General features: G+C 36.0%; 2 protein-coding genes across 33 annotated transcripts in view; one reads left to right on the top strand and one right to left on the bottom strand.

Annotated features, from left to right (window-relative positions):
- The window catches only part of LOC141375369 (uncharacterized), a 52,087-nt gene extending 34,886 nt beyond the window's left edge, over nt 1–17,201 (bottom strand). For 6 of the 29 annotated variants that reach the window (XM_087261139.1, XM_087261136.1, XM_087261143.1 and 3 more), the window contains exons 1-3: nt 16,913–17,134; nt 16,460–16,562; nt 7,496–7,642 (exon numbers count right to left, since the gene is read on the bottom strand). The gene's annotated coding sequence lies outside the window, so the exon portion shown is untranslated. Of the gene's footprint in view, nt 1–7,495; nt 7,643–16,459; nt 16,823–16,866 lie in introns of those variants that run through there. The other 23 variants (XM_087261137.1, XM_087261125.1, XM_087261146.1 and 20 more) reach the window with 17 other exon arrangements.
- On the top strand, nt 2,091–15,571 carry si:dkey-62k3.6. Of its 4 annotated transcripts, none has more exons than XM_087261116.1 (13): nt 2,091–2,229; nt 3,430–3,546; nt 3,695–3,778; nt 4,038–4,163; nt 4,967–5,071; nt 5,165–5,287; nt 8,349–8,513; nt 10,839–10,903; nt 10,982–11,024; nt 11,170–11,369; nt 12,791–12,952; nt 14,274–14,435; nt 14,873–15,571. In XM_087261116.1, the coding sequence occupies exons 2-13, from the start codon at nt 3,459–3,461 to the stop codon at nt 14,933–14,935; spliced, it is 1,386 nt and encodes a 461-aa protein (XP_087117242.1). In that variant the 5' UTR covers nt 2,091–2,229; nt 3,430–3,458; the 3' UTR covers nt 14,936–15,571. The 4 variants fall into 4 exon arrangements, with proteins under 4 accessions (XP_087117242.1, XP_087117240.1, XP_087117243.1 ...); XM_087261114.1 differs by having other exon boundaries at nt 5,165–5,323; XM_087261117.1 differs by having other exon boundaries at nt 3,402–3,546.
- Nucleotides 17,202–17,713: the final 512 nt, after the last annotated feature.

Genomic DNA, 17,713 nt, shown 5'->3' with positions numbered 1-17,713 from the left:
AAGTATATTCAAATTTTGTTCAAACAAACCTAGTGTAGTGCTGAATTTAAAGCTTCAACTTAAAATAAACAAACTATTGATGTCTTGTTACAATCTATTTGATAGCATTACAGATGTAGCAAAAAATTATGTAAAATATATGTAACCAGACACCCCAACAATAATTTTTTTTAATATGACTGTGCTATTTTGAGTAAAAAATAAACTCCAGCTGTCACAAAACCAGCAAGTTACTATAACAGCCAAGGGCAAGGACAAAACAAGGAAATTACAACTAGAGAACTGGAGATGGGAACACCAGTATAAGAAAGTTGAGCCCGATGTACTTCATTTTATTTTGATTTCCATCAAAATAACAAAGAATTTCAAGTAATATGATTTTTATTTCTACAAGTCTGTTTAAAGGGCACCTATGATGAAAATCATCTTTTGTAAGCTTTTTAGGCCGAACTGTGTGGAGGTATAGCGTGTCCACAGTCATACTGGAGTAATAGAAACACAATAAGTATCCTTTTTTTACAATTCCTGACATTAAAATAGGATCCAAATCCCTTCCATTTTGAGGCCCACCACAATGTGACGTAGGAGTGCGGTTTCTCTGCCCACCATACTGATTGACCGCCGTGTATTAACATGTATCCGTAGTAACATGTATAATTGTATCAACAAGGCAGGACGTGCACAATGCAACTCTGATTAAAAGACCTTTTCAGCTCTCTGTGATCATCAATCGATCAAGAATGAGTTTTACAAGTTTAAAACTTTTTTTAAACAGTGCATTTTACTCTTTATCACCACAGCCACATGCCATTACAATCAAATCAGGTTTATTTTGTACATTAACATAATAGAAGTCCATAGAGCAGTGTATATTCATGTGTATCATGTCACTGTTGCCATGCAAAAACAGTGCAAAGGTAAAAGTGCACGCTATGTGTGTGAACTTTGTAATGACATTGTGTGCTTGTCATCGTTGCAGAAAGGCTTGAATTAACTCCACAACAAATACATCAAATAATCATTGGGAAAGTTCTTACTGTAGTATTTCTGACAAACGTTATGTGAGATCTGCTTGCTTAATGTCTGTGACTCTGTTGCTTATCTGACGCAGCAGAGGCGGAGATTGAGGTACATTCTGACAGGCATGTGGGAATGGTGAGCAGGGAGAACTAGTGTTAAAGGCTCAGGCAACAAAAAAAAGCTACAAGAAGCTGAGAGCAAATAATTCTACTATTCTGAACGCTATAATAAATGATCTGATGGGTGTTTTGAGCTGAAACTTTACAGACACATTCTGGAGACAAAAGACTTATCTAAAATCTAACAAAAAAGCATAAAATAGGTTCCCTTTAATACAATTTGGTTTACTGTAATATTTAGTGCATCACAGAATCATTTTTATATTTGCACATATTGGTGTAGAACTCCTAATGTATAAACTGATATGAAAGACTGCAAACCAAAACTAAAACAGCTTGCACTCACAGTAATTTCAATAATAAACAATAGTTTTGCCACTCTTACAAGTGTTGCACAAAAATGCACATTCCTTATGGTTTGCGTCAATACACAAACACAAAGACTGGCATTCACAGGGCAGACGGTTCAACAGCCCTGACATTTTTCATTCAGTTTTGTTACAAGTTTCACATATTGGACATTAATTATGCTCCGAAACTTAACAATAGCTGACATCATTACCTCAACAAGATCCACTCGCTGTTGTACAACCTGTTTACCCACATTACAGCCACTTTTTCACAGCTTCATCTTTAACAGAAATCTGAGTCTGCAAATCAGATTTGACCATCAGCTTAGATTACATTTTACAGCAGCGATTACACCGTGTCATACTTTACAGTAGATGCTATTAATGTAGTGTTGCATTTTGTAGGTGTGAATGTTGCAGATTTTTGGGTCTGGATCATATTTTATCTCCTAAGATAAGACTAGTAGGATGGGTCAGGGTAATGTAAAAAAAAAAAAAAACTTCTCTTCTCTTTGGTTGTTGATTTGAATGAGACAGAAAAGGGGAGGGGAAACGCTAAGAACTGAAACCATAAATAGATGTTAAAGATAACAGCACAATCACAGGTGCCAGCATTACTTCAATGCAAGCTTAGTATTATTTTCCTGCTTCCTACAATTTTTTCCAACACAAAGGAACTCCTCTAAAAAGGGCATATTTGTGGAGCATCTCAAGAGGAAAAACCTTCAGAGTTTTAATAGGTAAGTGTAAAATAAAGTACTAAAATTATTTGCTGCCTTCATTTTTAGGAGTCAAATTAAAATTTCAAATCATTTAAACTTGGATTTCATAAAACAGGCTTAAAGCATGCTAAATATATTATGAGAAGTAAAATCTAAAAATGGGGCGAGGCAGTGGCGCATTAGGTAGTGCTGTCGCCTCACAGCAAGAAGGTTGCTGGGTCGCTGGTTCGAACCTCGGCTCAGTTGGTGTTTCTGTGTGGAGTTTGCATGTTCTCCCTGCCTTTGCGTGGGTTTCCTCCGGGTGCTCCGGTTTCCTCAAAGCCCAAAGACATGTGGTACAGGTGAATTGGGTAAGCTAAATTGTCTGTAGTGTATAATTGTGTGTGTGTGGATGTTTCCCAGAGATGGGTTGCGGCTGGAAGGGCATCCGCTGCGTAAAAAAATTGCTGGATAAGTTGGCGGTTCATTCCGCTGTGGCGACCCCGGATTAATAAAGGGACTAAGCTGACAAAAGAATGAATGAATGAAAATCTAAAAATTATGAATATAATTTAAGTTAAATTATCAAAGATATTTTCATGGCTTACCGATCAAATAATTTTTACAGTGTTGTGTTTGCATAATATTTAACTCAGTGGATGTTGTGATTGTGCTGCTTTTCTTAAAAAAAAAACCTGTCACCAGCAGTCAGAATCAGTTTAATTTGATTAAATGATAAATACTGTTACTGACAGTGATTTATTCAGTTTTTAGTCATAGTTTTATTGTGCCAGTTTTTATATTTAAATTAGCAGACAATATGCATCGTTCTTGTAGTGATCTTGTAGTAATCTGTCAAAGCAGACAATCTTTCAGTGTAAAAATAGATCACAAAAGAGAAAGAAAAGGACTGCATAACATGTTTTACCACATTCTATGGAAAAGTTACAACATTGTAAAAGCTTGTTTAATCTTTCATCATCTCATGCTTAAGCCTTCGCATATAAATGCTTCAGTAAACAGCAGTGAACAGCAGTTTCTACGTTAAGAGAAAAAGTAGGCCATGAGACAGCTCTGTTTAATGAACAGACCAAAATACTCTCAAACCCCTCGCAAACTCCTGCCGATTTAATCTGTGTAAAAACTGTGATCTAAAACCCAGAAAATGACACTCGGTGATAAAGAACATAAAATGATTAATCCCAGAATAGGCTTTTTTTTTATCAAATACTGTTTCAGATTAGGCTGAAAACCAGCAAGAAAATCCCATGTCTCAGCCAGAAGAACCAGCATCGGCTCCTCCAGCCACAGAACTTGAGCCAGACAACCAACAACCTCCAGTTCAATCCGATTCAAGTAATCCAGCAGAAGCATCACGTCAAAACAGTAGCTCAAACTAAAAAAAACATCTTACATACAGTTTTTCTCTCTTTATTTAATCATGTCTTAAAAGTAGGTTGTCCACCTCAAAATAACCTTCCAAATCTTTTGTCTCAATCTGAAGATCCTGCTCCAGATAAACAACCACCTCCAATGGAAATACAATCTGAACCAATTTATGAATTTATTGAGGATCAGATCTATGATGGTAAGAGTATATTCAAAGTATTTGATATACAAAGAGACGAAAAACGTGTTGTGCAGTATTTATGTAGAGTATATGCAGTGCTATGCAATATTTTGATTTCCACAAGTCATGAGGAAATTAAGCTTTCATGATAATTAAGCTAATGAAAATATTTTGCACACAGTTAAAGCATTGACTGATTCTTTCATTTTAAATAGTGGCTCAATCAAGAGAAATGTCAGATTACCAAACTAACCAGATTGTTTTTATTCTCCTTAAGAGCCTACACCAGATCCCCCATCTGCAGGACTCCAGACTAAGGATCAAACACCTCAAGTTCAGTCAGTCTTGAATCAGACTAGTCCAGTCAATGTAGTAGTGCCATACCCCATTCAGTCATCTGGAGGTAAACTAATTTCATAAATCAATGACCCAGAACACACACGCAAAAATAATATACTACAATTCGCCAATTATAGCTATAATTCACCCAAAACTAAAAAATTCTCTCATCATTTACTCATCCATCAATTGTTATAAACCTGTTAAGAGCTCCTTTATTTCTTTACAATGCATTTTGAAGTCTGTTGGAGACCTGTAACCACTGATTTATATAGTAATTGTTTTTCCCACTGTGGAAGGTAATGGTTTCATTTCACCTCTAGTTTTCAGCTTTCTTCAAAATCTTCTTTTGTGTATTTGTGAAACTTAGTGATGTTTTATAAACAAATTTCGGTAGCAGCACAATCAGTTTTTGATGAGGCTAATTCATCATTGACAATCTTTCAATTATTAGCTCAAGACCAAACCCCTATAAATAGTCAAACACGTCATACCTCTATTTTCTCTTGACTTCAGCATCCCTCCACCACCCCAACTCCACACCATTAAACCCGATACCTACTTAAATCTGAGGGGGGAGCGTTCTGGTGCCAGGTTAGACACTGCGCTCAGACCCTATCTTTTTCTATACTGATAAGGTGAATAACACGAGTTAGGATGACTCACAAAGCTTAGAGCCCTCTCCCCAGTCAGCACGCCAAATACACATATTCTATTCAGTCAAATATCTGTGAGTGTGAACTCATGAATAGAGGTTTGGAAACACTTGAGGGTCAGTAAATAGTGAGTAAATTTCATTTTTAGAAGAACTATCCTTTTCATGCTCAAAGAGTTTCATGTTCTTTATTCATTTTTACCTGAAATAAGGCAATCCAGTACAAAACAACTTTCAAACTGTCACGTCTCAGCCAGCAAGTCTTGCACCAACTCCTCTACCTGCAGGGCCTCAGCCACAGACTCAAACCCTTCCAGGTCAGAATCCCTTGAATCAGTCTTCACAAAGGGATTGAGAACTTTACCAAGTTAAGCCATTTATACTTGTTTTAAACTTTTGTTTGAAACTAGGCTACACAGTAGTTCAGCGCAACTATCCTGTTGGAGGAGTACCTGGAGGGGCTACTCTACCTGCAGGCCTCCAGTCAAATAATCAGCCACCAGTTCAACTAGTCCTAATTCAGGAAGGTGCAGGTAATCTAGCAACTCAGCAGGTTCAGCCATATCCAGGTAAACACTGAAGGAATGTTTACTCATCTATTCATCTTCATCATAGCAACTCGATCCATTAAGGGCATTAAGTGGTCAAGAAGATCTACAAAAGTTCTTCTGAGCATTAGAATGGAGAGAAATGGTAATTTAGGACAGTGGTTCCCAACCTTTTTCTTTGGGGCCCCCCCCATGAACATATACAAACATTGGAGCCCCCCCACCATATAAATACACACGCACGCGCACACATATGTACTGTGTATATATATATTGTGTGTATGTGTGTGTGTTTGTGTAATATTAATATATAGTAATATGTATAGAAAATATTAATTAATCAGTTTTAACTTGTCTTGGCCTTCAAAAAAAAACAAAATTTAGGTAGGCTTTGTCATACTGTCTAATCTTTTTCTTCGCCTCTGAAGAATCACTGCATTTACGTTTGTCTGCCATTTTTGTTTTGATTTTGCCTTTACGACACGTTGACAAGCAGATTGCGCGAGTGAGCAAAATTTAAATAATTATTTAAAGTTATTTATTTTAATTATTTTCACTATTATGTTGGAATTTTAAGCATGCGTTTAGATTTTTATTTATTTTTTTGGTACTTAAAAATACATATATAATAGTAGGGCTGCTCGATTTTGGGAAAAATCATAATCACGATAATTTTGGTCATAATTGTAATCACAATTATTCAAAACCATTGCCAGTTAAAGTCAAAATTATTAGCACTCCTGAGATTTTTTTTTTTTATAAATATTTCCCAAATTATGTTTAACAGAGCAAGGAATTTTAACAGTATTTCCTATAATATTTTTTCTTCTATTTGTTTTATTTTAGCTAGAATAAAGAAAGGTTTAAATATTTTGAAACCAATTTAAGGTCAATATTATTAGCCCCCTTAAGCAATATATATTTTTGATTGTCTGCAGAATAGACTACCGTTATAATGACTTGCCTTATTACTCTAATTAAGCTTTTGAACTGCACTTTAATCTGAATGCTTGTATTTTGAAAAATATCTAGTAAAATATTATGTGCTGTCATTATAGCAAAGACAAAAAGAAATCAGTAATTAGAAATGAGATATCAAAACTATTATGTTCAGAAATAAGTTAATAAAATATTCCTTTTCTGAAACAGAAATTGGGCAGGAAAAGGTTTGCTTATATTCAAGAGGGCTAATAATTCTGACTTCAACTGTATACATACAGTTATTTTCCACCCTGCAAAGGAAAGAGAAATAAATACAATAGAATAAAAATATGAAACAAACTGTGCTTTAAGCATCTTCACTGTAAGAAAAACACTTTAGCTACAGCAGTCCTTCAGTCAAGAGCAGCGAGGGTTTTCTCGTTATGTTGGTCTAATAATGATAAAAACAGGCGGCAGCAGGAATATTTCTCGCTGTCTCTTTAATGGTTTCTCTTTCACGTCTTTTGATCCTCAACTCTTTTGTTTATTACACAAATGAGGGTTAATGTAAATAATTACTAAACACCGCGTTTTGACACCTATTTGACCATTAAAGCGTTCACGTTAAGATGACTTTAGATGTCTGCGCTCCTCTGCTCGTCTCAGTGTGCGAATGAGAGTGAATGCCGACCGGCCGCATGCTTCTGACTGCGTGATCGTGCTGCACACACACATAAGCTCTTTTGCACTTTTAAGAGCAACACGTGTACAACTGGAACGAGGCAAAATATGATGCAATAATAATTTATCTCAATTAATGCTTTTTTATAATCGTTTGAAACCGAAATATAAATCTGATTTTCGATTAATTGCAAAGCCCTTTATAATAGTGGAGCATTTTTATGCCTTTTTCTACCTCAATACTTATCCTCTCCCGCGCCCCCCCTGTGAACTCTGGCGCCCCCCCTTAGGGGGGCGCAGACCCCAGGTTGGGAACCACTGATTTAGGAGATTTCGGATGTGGTTAGATGGTCTGATTGGAGTATTTCAGAAAAAACTGATCTACTGGGACCTTCATGTACAACGATCTCTAAGGCTAACAACAAATGGTGTGAACAATATTAAGTGTGCTGCAATTCTGTAGGAATAATTGGCTTGTTTATGTCAAAAGTTGGAGAATTAGGTTGATGAGTTTGCACTGACAGATTTACAACTTAAATTACAACATGCGAGGAGTGCAAAAAGCATCTTTGCATTCGTAACACATCAAACCTTGAAGTAGATTATTGGTGCCGATAGCCTTGTGGGTAGAACGTGACATGTAGTGCCATTGTGCTTAGGGTGGCCTGAGATTGCTTCCTGGCTCATGGACATTTTCTAGTCAAATCGCCCCTCTCACTCCTCAACCTTGTCACTGTCCTGTCATAATAAAAAAAAGACAAAAATAAAAACCTTGAAGCAGATGAGCTACAGCAGCAGTAGACACCAGTACTACTCTATTCAGCTAAGGAGACGTTAAGGCTACAGTTCATACGCACTAGCAAAGCATACTGGAGAAAGTTTGTCTGGTCTGATGATTCTCAATTTCCTCTGCAACATTGAGATGGTTAGGGGTGAGAATTTGAAAACATGGATTGAAATCTAGCTTTTAGGCTGTAGATGTGGAGTTTATTTTCTTATCACACTTTGTGGCCCATATTATATATTCAGTGACATTATTAAATGAGTATTCTTGTTGACCATGTCAATCCCTTCATGAAATCAATTTAATCATCAAGTGGGATGGTTACTTAATGTCCCATGACACAAACTCGGATCATCTCAAACTAGTTTCTTGAATATAACAATGTGTTCTGAAATAGGGCATTTGTACTCAAATTGCCTCTCACAAGATATTGATTCAATAGAACATCCTTATGTACATCTTAGTCAAGTTTCCAGCATCCTACTGAACCTATGCCACAGAATATATCCCACTAAAATAAAGGCCCTGCTTTGCATATACAGTGAAATTAGATATTTTCCAATCATTTTGTTTGTTCTGTTGTCTGTTAATTTAGTAATCAGAACACAAGCGCATCGTATTAAATAATTTCACAAACAAACACAACTTTTTTTAAACTAGGCTATCCAGTCCAAAACACTCTTCCAAATCCCTTGCCTCAGGGAAAAAGTCCTCCATCGACTTCTTCAGATGCAGAACTCCAGCAACAAAATCAGCCACCACCAGCTCAACTAATCACAAACCAGTGTGATCCAAATAATCCAGCGCAAGTTCAAGCATATCCAGGTAAAGTTGAACAACATTTGGCTTCACAAAATTAACATTAAATCTAAAAGTGATGAATAATGTTAAAAACTCAGATTTAACAAAAATTGTTCTTTCATAAATCACACAATTAACTATATCCTGACTTTTGATGCAATTTAAAGGTGAAGTATGTAGTTTAAATGCTATTAGTGGTATTTGTGGTATCATAGCTGTCACATTGGAGCCCAAGACAGACTTGGTCAATACCTATGGGAGTCCCCCAGGGAGAACTAGGTTGACGCCAGAAGTGGTGTTTGTGAGACCAGCAGTGTGGATGCTAATTCCTCAGTATACTCAAGGGCAACTTATACTGTAACAAACAACGTCCTTCACATGAAATGATCAACAAAAGTTCTGACTGTCCTTTAATAATTTACAATCAATCAAATAATCCCCATGCATTGAACCATTTACACTGAGTTTGTTTACACTGAACTAAATAAATTCAATCAGTGTTTGTTGGATTATGGAATGTCTGGATAGTTTGATATGATTTTCCAACAAATGGCAACTCAGACGTAATCTGATCAGGGACCAAATAGGCTTCAGGTAAATGTCTTTTTATTTATTTATTAATGCCCTTTTCATTGGTCTGCCAGCCAACCTCATCTCCAGATTACAGTGTATTCAAAACTCTGCGGCTAGAATACTCACTCATACTAAACATTCTGCTCATATAACCTCAATCTTGTACGACCTCCATTGGCTCCTAGTTGCATACCGCAAATTCAAAATTCTCCTCCTTGCCTTTAGATCCCTAAATAGCCTAGCGCCCTCCTATCTCTGCAACATGCTTGTCCCCTACACCCCAACTCGTTCATTACGTTCCGCTGACTCTGGCCTTCTAGCTGTCCCTCGGTACCGCCTCTGTTCAATGGGGGGCAGATCATTTAGTGTTATTGCACCCAAACCCTGGAACTCTCTACCACGTTCACTCCGCTCTGCTAATAAATCTCTGAATTTAAATCCTTACTTAAGACTCTTATTTTTAAAAATGCTTCACTTCTGATCTGCCACACTGACCACTTTATCTGATCCACCTGTGCTCTGCTCACTTGTCTCCTAGGTCTTGCTTGTGTAATTCCAGTTTGTTATATTTGACTTCCTGTATGTTTGTTTATCTTTTTTTCTCATTCTTTGTAAAGTGTCCTTGAGCTCTGGAAAGGCGCTATATAAAAAAATTATTATTATTATTATTATTATTATGTCTTTTTAATCTTGAGAAGGATAATTGAATAAAACTATTTAATTTTTGTGTGTGGCAATTGTTGGGGCAATAGTATTTTTACATTCACACCAATCTAAATAAAATGGTCAACTTGTTTGCTGGTGTTTGTCTGTGTGATGTGAATAAATTACCCAATCACAGTGCACACTATGTTAGCTGATTAACATCTTACAATGCAGTTTGAAAAATTGTTAAAATCTATATGATTTTTAATGCAAACACCATGTACCTAGGCAAGCTGGGATTGGGGAATGTACAAAATCCATATGCTTTTCAAAGAATCAGTTTCAGAAAGAAGTTAACAAAAAGAAGTTAACAAAATAAAAAATGCCTTATGAAAACTGCCAACTTTATCTATCTTTTACCGCATTGTCTTTTTCTGCATTTTTGGCAAGTTTTTTAAGTTTTTTTTTTTTTAGTAACATGTCAGACATGGTTTGAGACACGTAAAACAATCTGGCTCAGACTAACTGTAGAAGTAGCCATACCCCAATCTCACTCTATAGGTTAAACTAAAAAGTGATTGACAGATTAATGTTTTGATTGGTGCCAGGAGGCTTTGTGTTTAATAGTAGTCAATGATTAAAACAAACTTAGTCGAGTTTATTTTTATATTGTAACATTGAAAAAAGAGGCAACACGATGGCGCAGTTGCCTCACAGCAAGAAGCTTGCTGGTTCGAGCCTCACCTGAGTCAGTTGGCATTTCTGTGTGAAGTTTGCATGTTTCTGTGGGTTTCCTCCGGATGCTCCGGTTTACCCCACAGTCCAAAAACATGTGCTGTAGGTGAATTGGGTAAGCTAAATTGTCCGTAGTGTATGCGTGTATGTCCTGGACCTCCAGGTTGGGGGTTGAGCATTTGGCTGACAACCCACCTCATAAAGAGCTAGATGTTACGAAACACCAATATAGTGCGGCTAAATATCAACTTCAATATAAATGACCCCATAAGTAAGTAACATTGAAAATCATTCATACTTCACCTTTAAGTACTGTGTTGAATAGTTTAGAGGTACTTAGAGCAATTGCTGTAAACACAATGATGTTTTTGCCTTCTTCTTCATAAATGCGCCCAGCACCTGCAGTTCCACCAGTGATTTTAACTTATGGAATACCACCTGGCCTTGAGTATCTCACTCAGGTGAGCATCTCTCTATTCTCTAATGCGCTTATTAGGATTAGTGTAATATTTATGATGTGTAATTTTTGTGCGTTTCAGGTTGACCAGGTCCTTGTTCGCCAAAAAATTCAGTGTATAAAAAGTAAGTCTTCTTTTTTTAGTTCTTTGATTGTGTTTTCTGGTTTCATTCTTAACACGTTGATCATTTCTGATCTATAACTTTACCTGTATGTCATTTTAAACTAAGATATATCAAATCAACAACCTTTGATCATATTTGTCTGCAGTACTCACCTGCTATCAGCCTAGCAACCAGTATGAGATCAAAAACAGCATTGGGCAAGAGGTTTACCGTGTCAAAGAAGAGAGCGATTGCTTTGCACGCAGTGTCTTAGGTTCAATTCACAATTTTAAATTGCGAATTGAAAACAGTTTGGGCCAAGAAGTCATCCAGATGGAAAAACCAATGCAATGCTACCTACAAGAGGTAACATTAACATTCAAGACTAATTTAGCATTTAAATAAAATGTCTGTACCTATTGCTTAATAAATTGCTCCTTATAATAACTGCTTAACTAATTAGCATAAATATGTTTAGCTTCAATTTAGCATAATATAGTGATTATATATAATATAGGCACTGTAATGCACTGCAGGGAAGGGATGTGTTAGTATGTTAACTATGAAAAGAAATGTAATATCCATGCAGTTCCAGGTTTGTTTTGAAAAGGAAAAAGGCAGTAAAAAATTAAACTACTATGAAACTAATTGACTACAAGTTGAAATAATGTAATAAAAAAATACCACTTTGCATAATCAGTTGTTTTTGTATGGGTAAAAATTAATGTAAGTTGAGACCAGAAGTCTCAACACATTTAAGCTGCAATGGCCGCATCCACTCATTGGTAAAAAATGAGGTTAATACAATTCAAACATCTTGCAAGCACTTATTTTTTCCAGAATTGCGACTCACAATTGCTCACAGTGGATGCCCTTCCAGCTGCCACCAAGTGGGAAACATCCATACACACTCATTCACACACATACATACACTACGGCCAATTTAGATTAATAAATTCACCTATAGCACATGTCTTTGAACTGTGAGGGAAACCGGAGCACCCGGAGGAAACCCACGCCAACATGGGAGGGGAGAACATGCAAACTCCACACAGAAATGCCAACTGACCCAGCCGAGACTTGAACCAACGACCCTCTTGCTTTGAGGCAACAGTGCTAACCACTGATCCCCTTCAGAATTTATATCTTGCTTATAATTTTATTTTTTTTTTCTTAGAATAGCGATGTAATGTAAGTCACAATTGTAATACACAGACCTGAGAAAGTTAAAACTGACATCTGTGATATAAGGATGGTTAATATTTGTTTATTCTACTTACTGCCTTTCTTCTTTTACAGTCAGAAGGATAGCAATTTTAGTTTTAGTTTTTAAATTGAAAGTAATCCTGCTATAAAGAAAGGTATGCAAGGGTTTAGTTGTTGGGTTATGAGTGCATGTTTGTTGCCAAAAATAACAGAGAAGCAGCTGTGCAGTGATATGAGCTAATTCTTTTTATGGGACAATGTTCAACTAAATTAGCATGTCGTTCTATTTTTAACCGTGTGATTAAAAGGTTCTTATGAGCATACTGCTATGTCCTTTTGAGTTTAATATGTATTATATAGAATCCGATTTTTTGCACAAACCAAAGAATGTGCTGTTATTTTACATGTGCACTTCAATCAGTTAGAGTGGTTTTGCATTGTTACTGAGAAATTGAGAAACTTAGGATTTCCTCCCAGTGCTCATGAACTTGACACCCCATGGTGTCTAAAATAGCCAATATGTTGTCTGTCTACCTGTTGCACACATTTTTCCCATTTTTTTTTTTCATTTCCTTCCTCAGATTGCAATACAGGCTCCCCCGGGAATAACTATAGGCTATGTAAAACAAGACTGGTCCTTTTTGAACCCAAAATTCTCTGTCATAGGCCCCAATAATGAGGTACAGCTGGCAATCCATGGGCCCTTCCTTCCCTTTGATTGCTGTAGTGAAGTAATCTTTGAGGTAACTTTCATTTCAGACAAGATAATATTGGTAATAAAGTTTTAGTTCAATCAAAAAGGAAAATTATGTTCTCAGACTATAAACCCGAGACCTTTGTTTATCTTAGAAACACAAGAGCTCCATCATCCTCTATACACAGCAATGGTTATGACTCGTTTAAAGTGCTGAATGGGACCAAAAACACCCTCAAACATTCTGTGTTTTAGTGGTTCAAAGTGAATAATATAAACCTATGAGAATACTTTTGTGTGCAGAGCCTCAGAGTCATTCAGAATTATATATGTGCATTATACACTTTATTAGGTAAACCTGTCCAACTGCTCATTGATGCAAATTTACGAGCAGTTTACAGTGAATGAGGTAAAAAAGAGAGAATATCCAGTGAGTGGCAGTTCTGTGGGTGCAAATGCCTTGTTGATGCCAAAGGTCAGAGGAGAAAGACCAGACTGGTTTGAGCTGATAGAAAGGCAACAGTAACTCAAATAACCACTCATTAAAACTGAGGTATGCAGAAGAGCATCACTGCACAACACATCGAACCTTGAGGCAGATGGGCTACAGCAGCAGAAGACCACACCTGGAGCCACTTCCATCAGCTAAGAACAGGAAACTGAGGCTACAATTCACACAGAATCACCAAATCTGCACAATAGAAGATTGGAAAAACGTTGCCTGGTCTGATGAGTCTCCATTTCTGGTGTGACATTCAGATGGTAGGATCAGAATTTGGCATCAACAACATGAAAGCATGGATCCATCCTGCCTTGAATCAATGGTTCAGGCTGGTGGTGGTAATGTTTTGGCACACTTTGGTGGTGGTTTTTCTTGGCACACTTTGGGCCCATCAGTACCAATTGAGCATCATGTCAGTGCCACAGCCTACCTGAGTATTGTTGCTAATCAGGATAACACACCATGTCATAAAGCGTAAACTATCTCGAGCTTGTTTCTTGAAAATGACAACAAGTTCAGTGTACTCAAATGGCCTCCACAGACACCAGATCTCAATCCAACAGAGCACCATTGGGATGTGGTGGAACGGCAAGATTCTCATCACGAATGTGCAGCCAACAAATCTGCGGCAACTGTGTGATGCTATCATGACAATATGGACCAAGATCTTGTAACTTCATACCATTGGGAATATAGTTGTCTATGGAGGATGAAGGAGTTCTCAGATTTTATCTAAAATATATTTTAATTTGTATTCTAAAGATAAATAATGGTCTCAGGAGATTGGAATGACATGAGGGTGAGTAATTATCAACATAACATTTAAGGTTACACTGTGTGCTTTGCAATACTAAATGTCTTCCTTTAGGTAAAAAGCCTGTTGTATGGGCAGACGATTGGTCGAATCATAAAGGAGCAAAGTAGTTTCATTTCAACATTCTTTGCTGATAACAGCAATTTTCGTATTGAGTTCCCACTGGATTTGGATGTTAAAATAAAGGCTGTACTTCTGGGCGCTTGCTTCCTTATTGTGAGTATTAACCCAGTGATTTCTGTGACTGTCAAGAATTTGAAGTATAGTATGTATGTATACGAGTTGAAGTCAGAATTATTAGCCTCAGGGCAAGGAAATTTTCACAGCATGTCTTGAAAAATATCTAGTCAAATATTATTTACTGTCATCATGGCAAAGATAAAACAAATCAGTTTTCTAGAAATGATTTATTAGATTTATTTATTAGAACTGTTAAAAAAATCTTCCCTCTTTTAAACAGAAATTGGTAAAGAAAAATAAACAGGGATTCTAATAATTCAGGAGGACTGATAATTCTGACTTCAACTGTATATGCTAAAAGTGTTCATTCAGTAATTTTTTTTTTGTTTGTTTTTAGAAATTAAATTCACTATGTACTAAATATTAAAAATCATCAAGTGTTGATCTCTCTTTATTCCCTTTTCTTCTCATAGGACACCATATTCTATAACAAAAATGGAACTTTATTATTCAAATTATTGCGGGGACTTGTATAAGACAAAAGCTAAGTTTCAAAAATTAACTGCCCATTAAGGCACTACAAAAACATTATTTTTACTTGCAAAGTTTTTTATATACAAGTATTTTTTAGTTTTTTTCCCCTACCTTTTAATGTTTAGGACAGTATAATGGGTACTGGAGTGTGTGTGTGTGTGTGGAGCAAAGAGAGGGGAAGGATTGGTCAAGGACCTCGATCCGGGAATCAAACTCAGGTCGAGCATCTTAGTGCTGTATGTCAACGCACTGTAATGGCACCAATACTGGCAACGATTTTTTAAAAAGAAATAGTACAATATTACAAAAAATATGTGGTTCATATTAGTATGAGCCTTAGTGGATAGAACTGCAGAATAGACAGAAGAAGTGTTTAACACATATAAAGTTTCTGTCTGTATAACCTGAATAGCTTGAAATGTTGTTGCAAATATTGTTTACAATATCTATGTGTTATGGCGTGAATAATCTGTAAATAATGCATGTAAAACATCATGAACTTTAACATCTGAGTAAAAACATAAGAACTGTTCCAAATGTATATTGAATTTATAGCTAGATATTGATAGACTGCAGGGTTGTTACTCATTACACCGTCCAATCACTTGTTTTACATTAAAGGAAAAGTTCATCAAAAATTAACATTCTGTCATCATTTACTCATTCTACACTTGTTCCGAACCTGTTTGTTTCTTCTGTTGAACACAAAGGTAGATATAGTGAAAAATGTTGGTATTATTTTATCTAGTCTGAGTAAACATTGAGTAATTCTTTTCAGAAGAAATGCATGGGATGTTAAGCCTTTTGAGATATTAAGGACCTGAAACCCAAAGCCTCCATCTGCAGATGACTGATAAGGCAACTTTTGTTGTAATAGAAAAACCCACACATAAATGGGCCTCATTACTCATGGGGCGTTCTCTGTCATTTCCCTTCCTGTCATTTCAGTGAATATACACATGCATAGTCACAGAAATATTAGAGATGTGCTTTCAATTGTGTTTTTGTTTACACAACACTGTTTGTCAAATACTGAGTATGTCATTTGGTTACTTTTGCCTCTTGAAAATGTCAGTTTCTGTTGCAGTATGTTGTAAGAGTTGTCTCTATAGAATTAGTATTTAGCTCTCATAATCATATTTACAGAAGCTCTTCAGGCAGAATTGACAGTAGGGCTGCTGCTGCCTATTAGGAATAAGAATAAACTACTTTGTGGGTTTATTTAAATTGGGTTGTAATGTTGGATTGCATTTTGTTGAACATATATATTGAAAAATATATTGTAAAGGTATAAAGAACTAACATTCAGGTGATTACTTGTTTAAAAATTTAGTTTTTTTTCGTTTTGCAATATTCCTTTGGATTTATCACTTTACACGTCTTTATACTGAATAACAACGTTACAAAGTTCTAGGGCCTCAGTGTATATCATAACTTTTGCTTTTATCACATTTTGTAAATGAAATACATGAAAAACAACAAATATTGTAGGGAAACTGTAGAATATCAATTATTATTAGGCCTACCTTTCGTAGATATCCAAAATAGGCTCAACATCTCCGTGAAATGCCTCGATGTCGTCGAGTTTTGAAAAGAAAACTCCTTGGATTTTCCAACAGTAACGTTGGGCTAACATAAATATGAAAATTACAAGTTAGACTTAAATTATAACTAATTAAATGACTGTATTCTCTTTATCATTTGTGTTACTGTGACACGTTGTGGTTGTTTTGGGTACAGCATGCTAATCTGTATTTATCAGCGGTACCGTACAGCAACTCTTCAGGTAACGTATTTTCGGTTTCGACACTTTTTTTTTTTTTTTTTACACTTTTTTGTGTTTTACAATCACGTAGCATAGTGAATAGGTCGTAACGTTAGCCTTTTTTTGATGTTGTGGTTGTTCTAAATGAGCGAATTTAGCTACACTTACCCTTGTCTTATCGCGAATCATTAGTGTGAGCACAAAAAGAGTTTACCTTGGCACTATTGTAAATCTGCAGCTGGGCCGATTGGCCGATACCTGCCGCGGAGTAGCCTGTGTGATGCATCATATTCATAAACAGAGAAAAGTAGTCCGACAACAATGTTCCTCCGCAAGTCTGCAGTTTTTAACAATGAGGCGCAATGCATATTTATTAATAAATAAGTTAAGAATGTGTTTGAAATGCTGGTTTAATGTCACTCCTTCTTACTTGCATAGTTTAAACATCCTTTAAAATTGCATTAGTGATGTATTTCTGAAGATGTTCTTATTTGAATGTAAATGTTTGTCACGTCATAAGGACATTGTACCAGAAATCGTCTCTGAAATAGAACCATCAATACTGAATAAGAAGTATTTCATCCCAAAAATATCTGAAATGAACTAGGGGTTGATTTCTGTGAGTTGTTCTGTATGTCATTCATTTGGTTTTCAGTTTTTTTCTTTATTAAAAACACTTTACAAATAAACAAAGTCAGACCCTATCATTGTCCTTGTCCTCAGCCCAAAAGAACCTACAGCTTAGTAGTTGCTATGCTAAAAACTGTTTTAGAAGTAAGAAAAATCAGAAATAGCAAAGTTTAAGTTGTTATCATTTACGCCAATTGATTAAAAACATGAAATCATAAATAAATTCTACAAATAAATACTACAAATATATAATAGATACAAATTTACAATTGTCCCCATGTTTCTGTCTGTCCTGTCACATTTGCATAAAATGTAACATAAAATGTGTGCAATACACATTAAGGCTAAGACTCAAAGGAAGTGACATGATTTGATGGAGCTGACA

Source organism: Danio rerio, chromosome 7 (assembly GCF_052040795.2).
Source record: "Danio rerio strain M-AB ecotype USA chromosome 7, GRCz13ab, whole genome shotgun sequence".
In the NCBI taxonomy this organism is placed as follows: Eukaryota; Metazoa; Chordata; class Actinopteri; order Cypriniformes; family Danionidae; genus Danio; species Danio rerio.
Note: the sequence above shows the minus strand (reverse complement) of the source record. Positions and strands in the feature narration are given on the sequence as shown.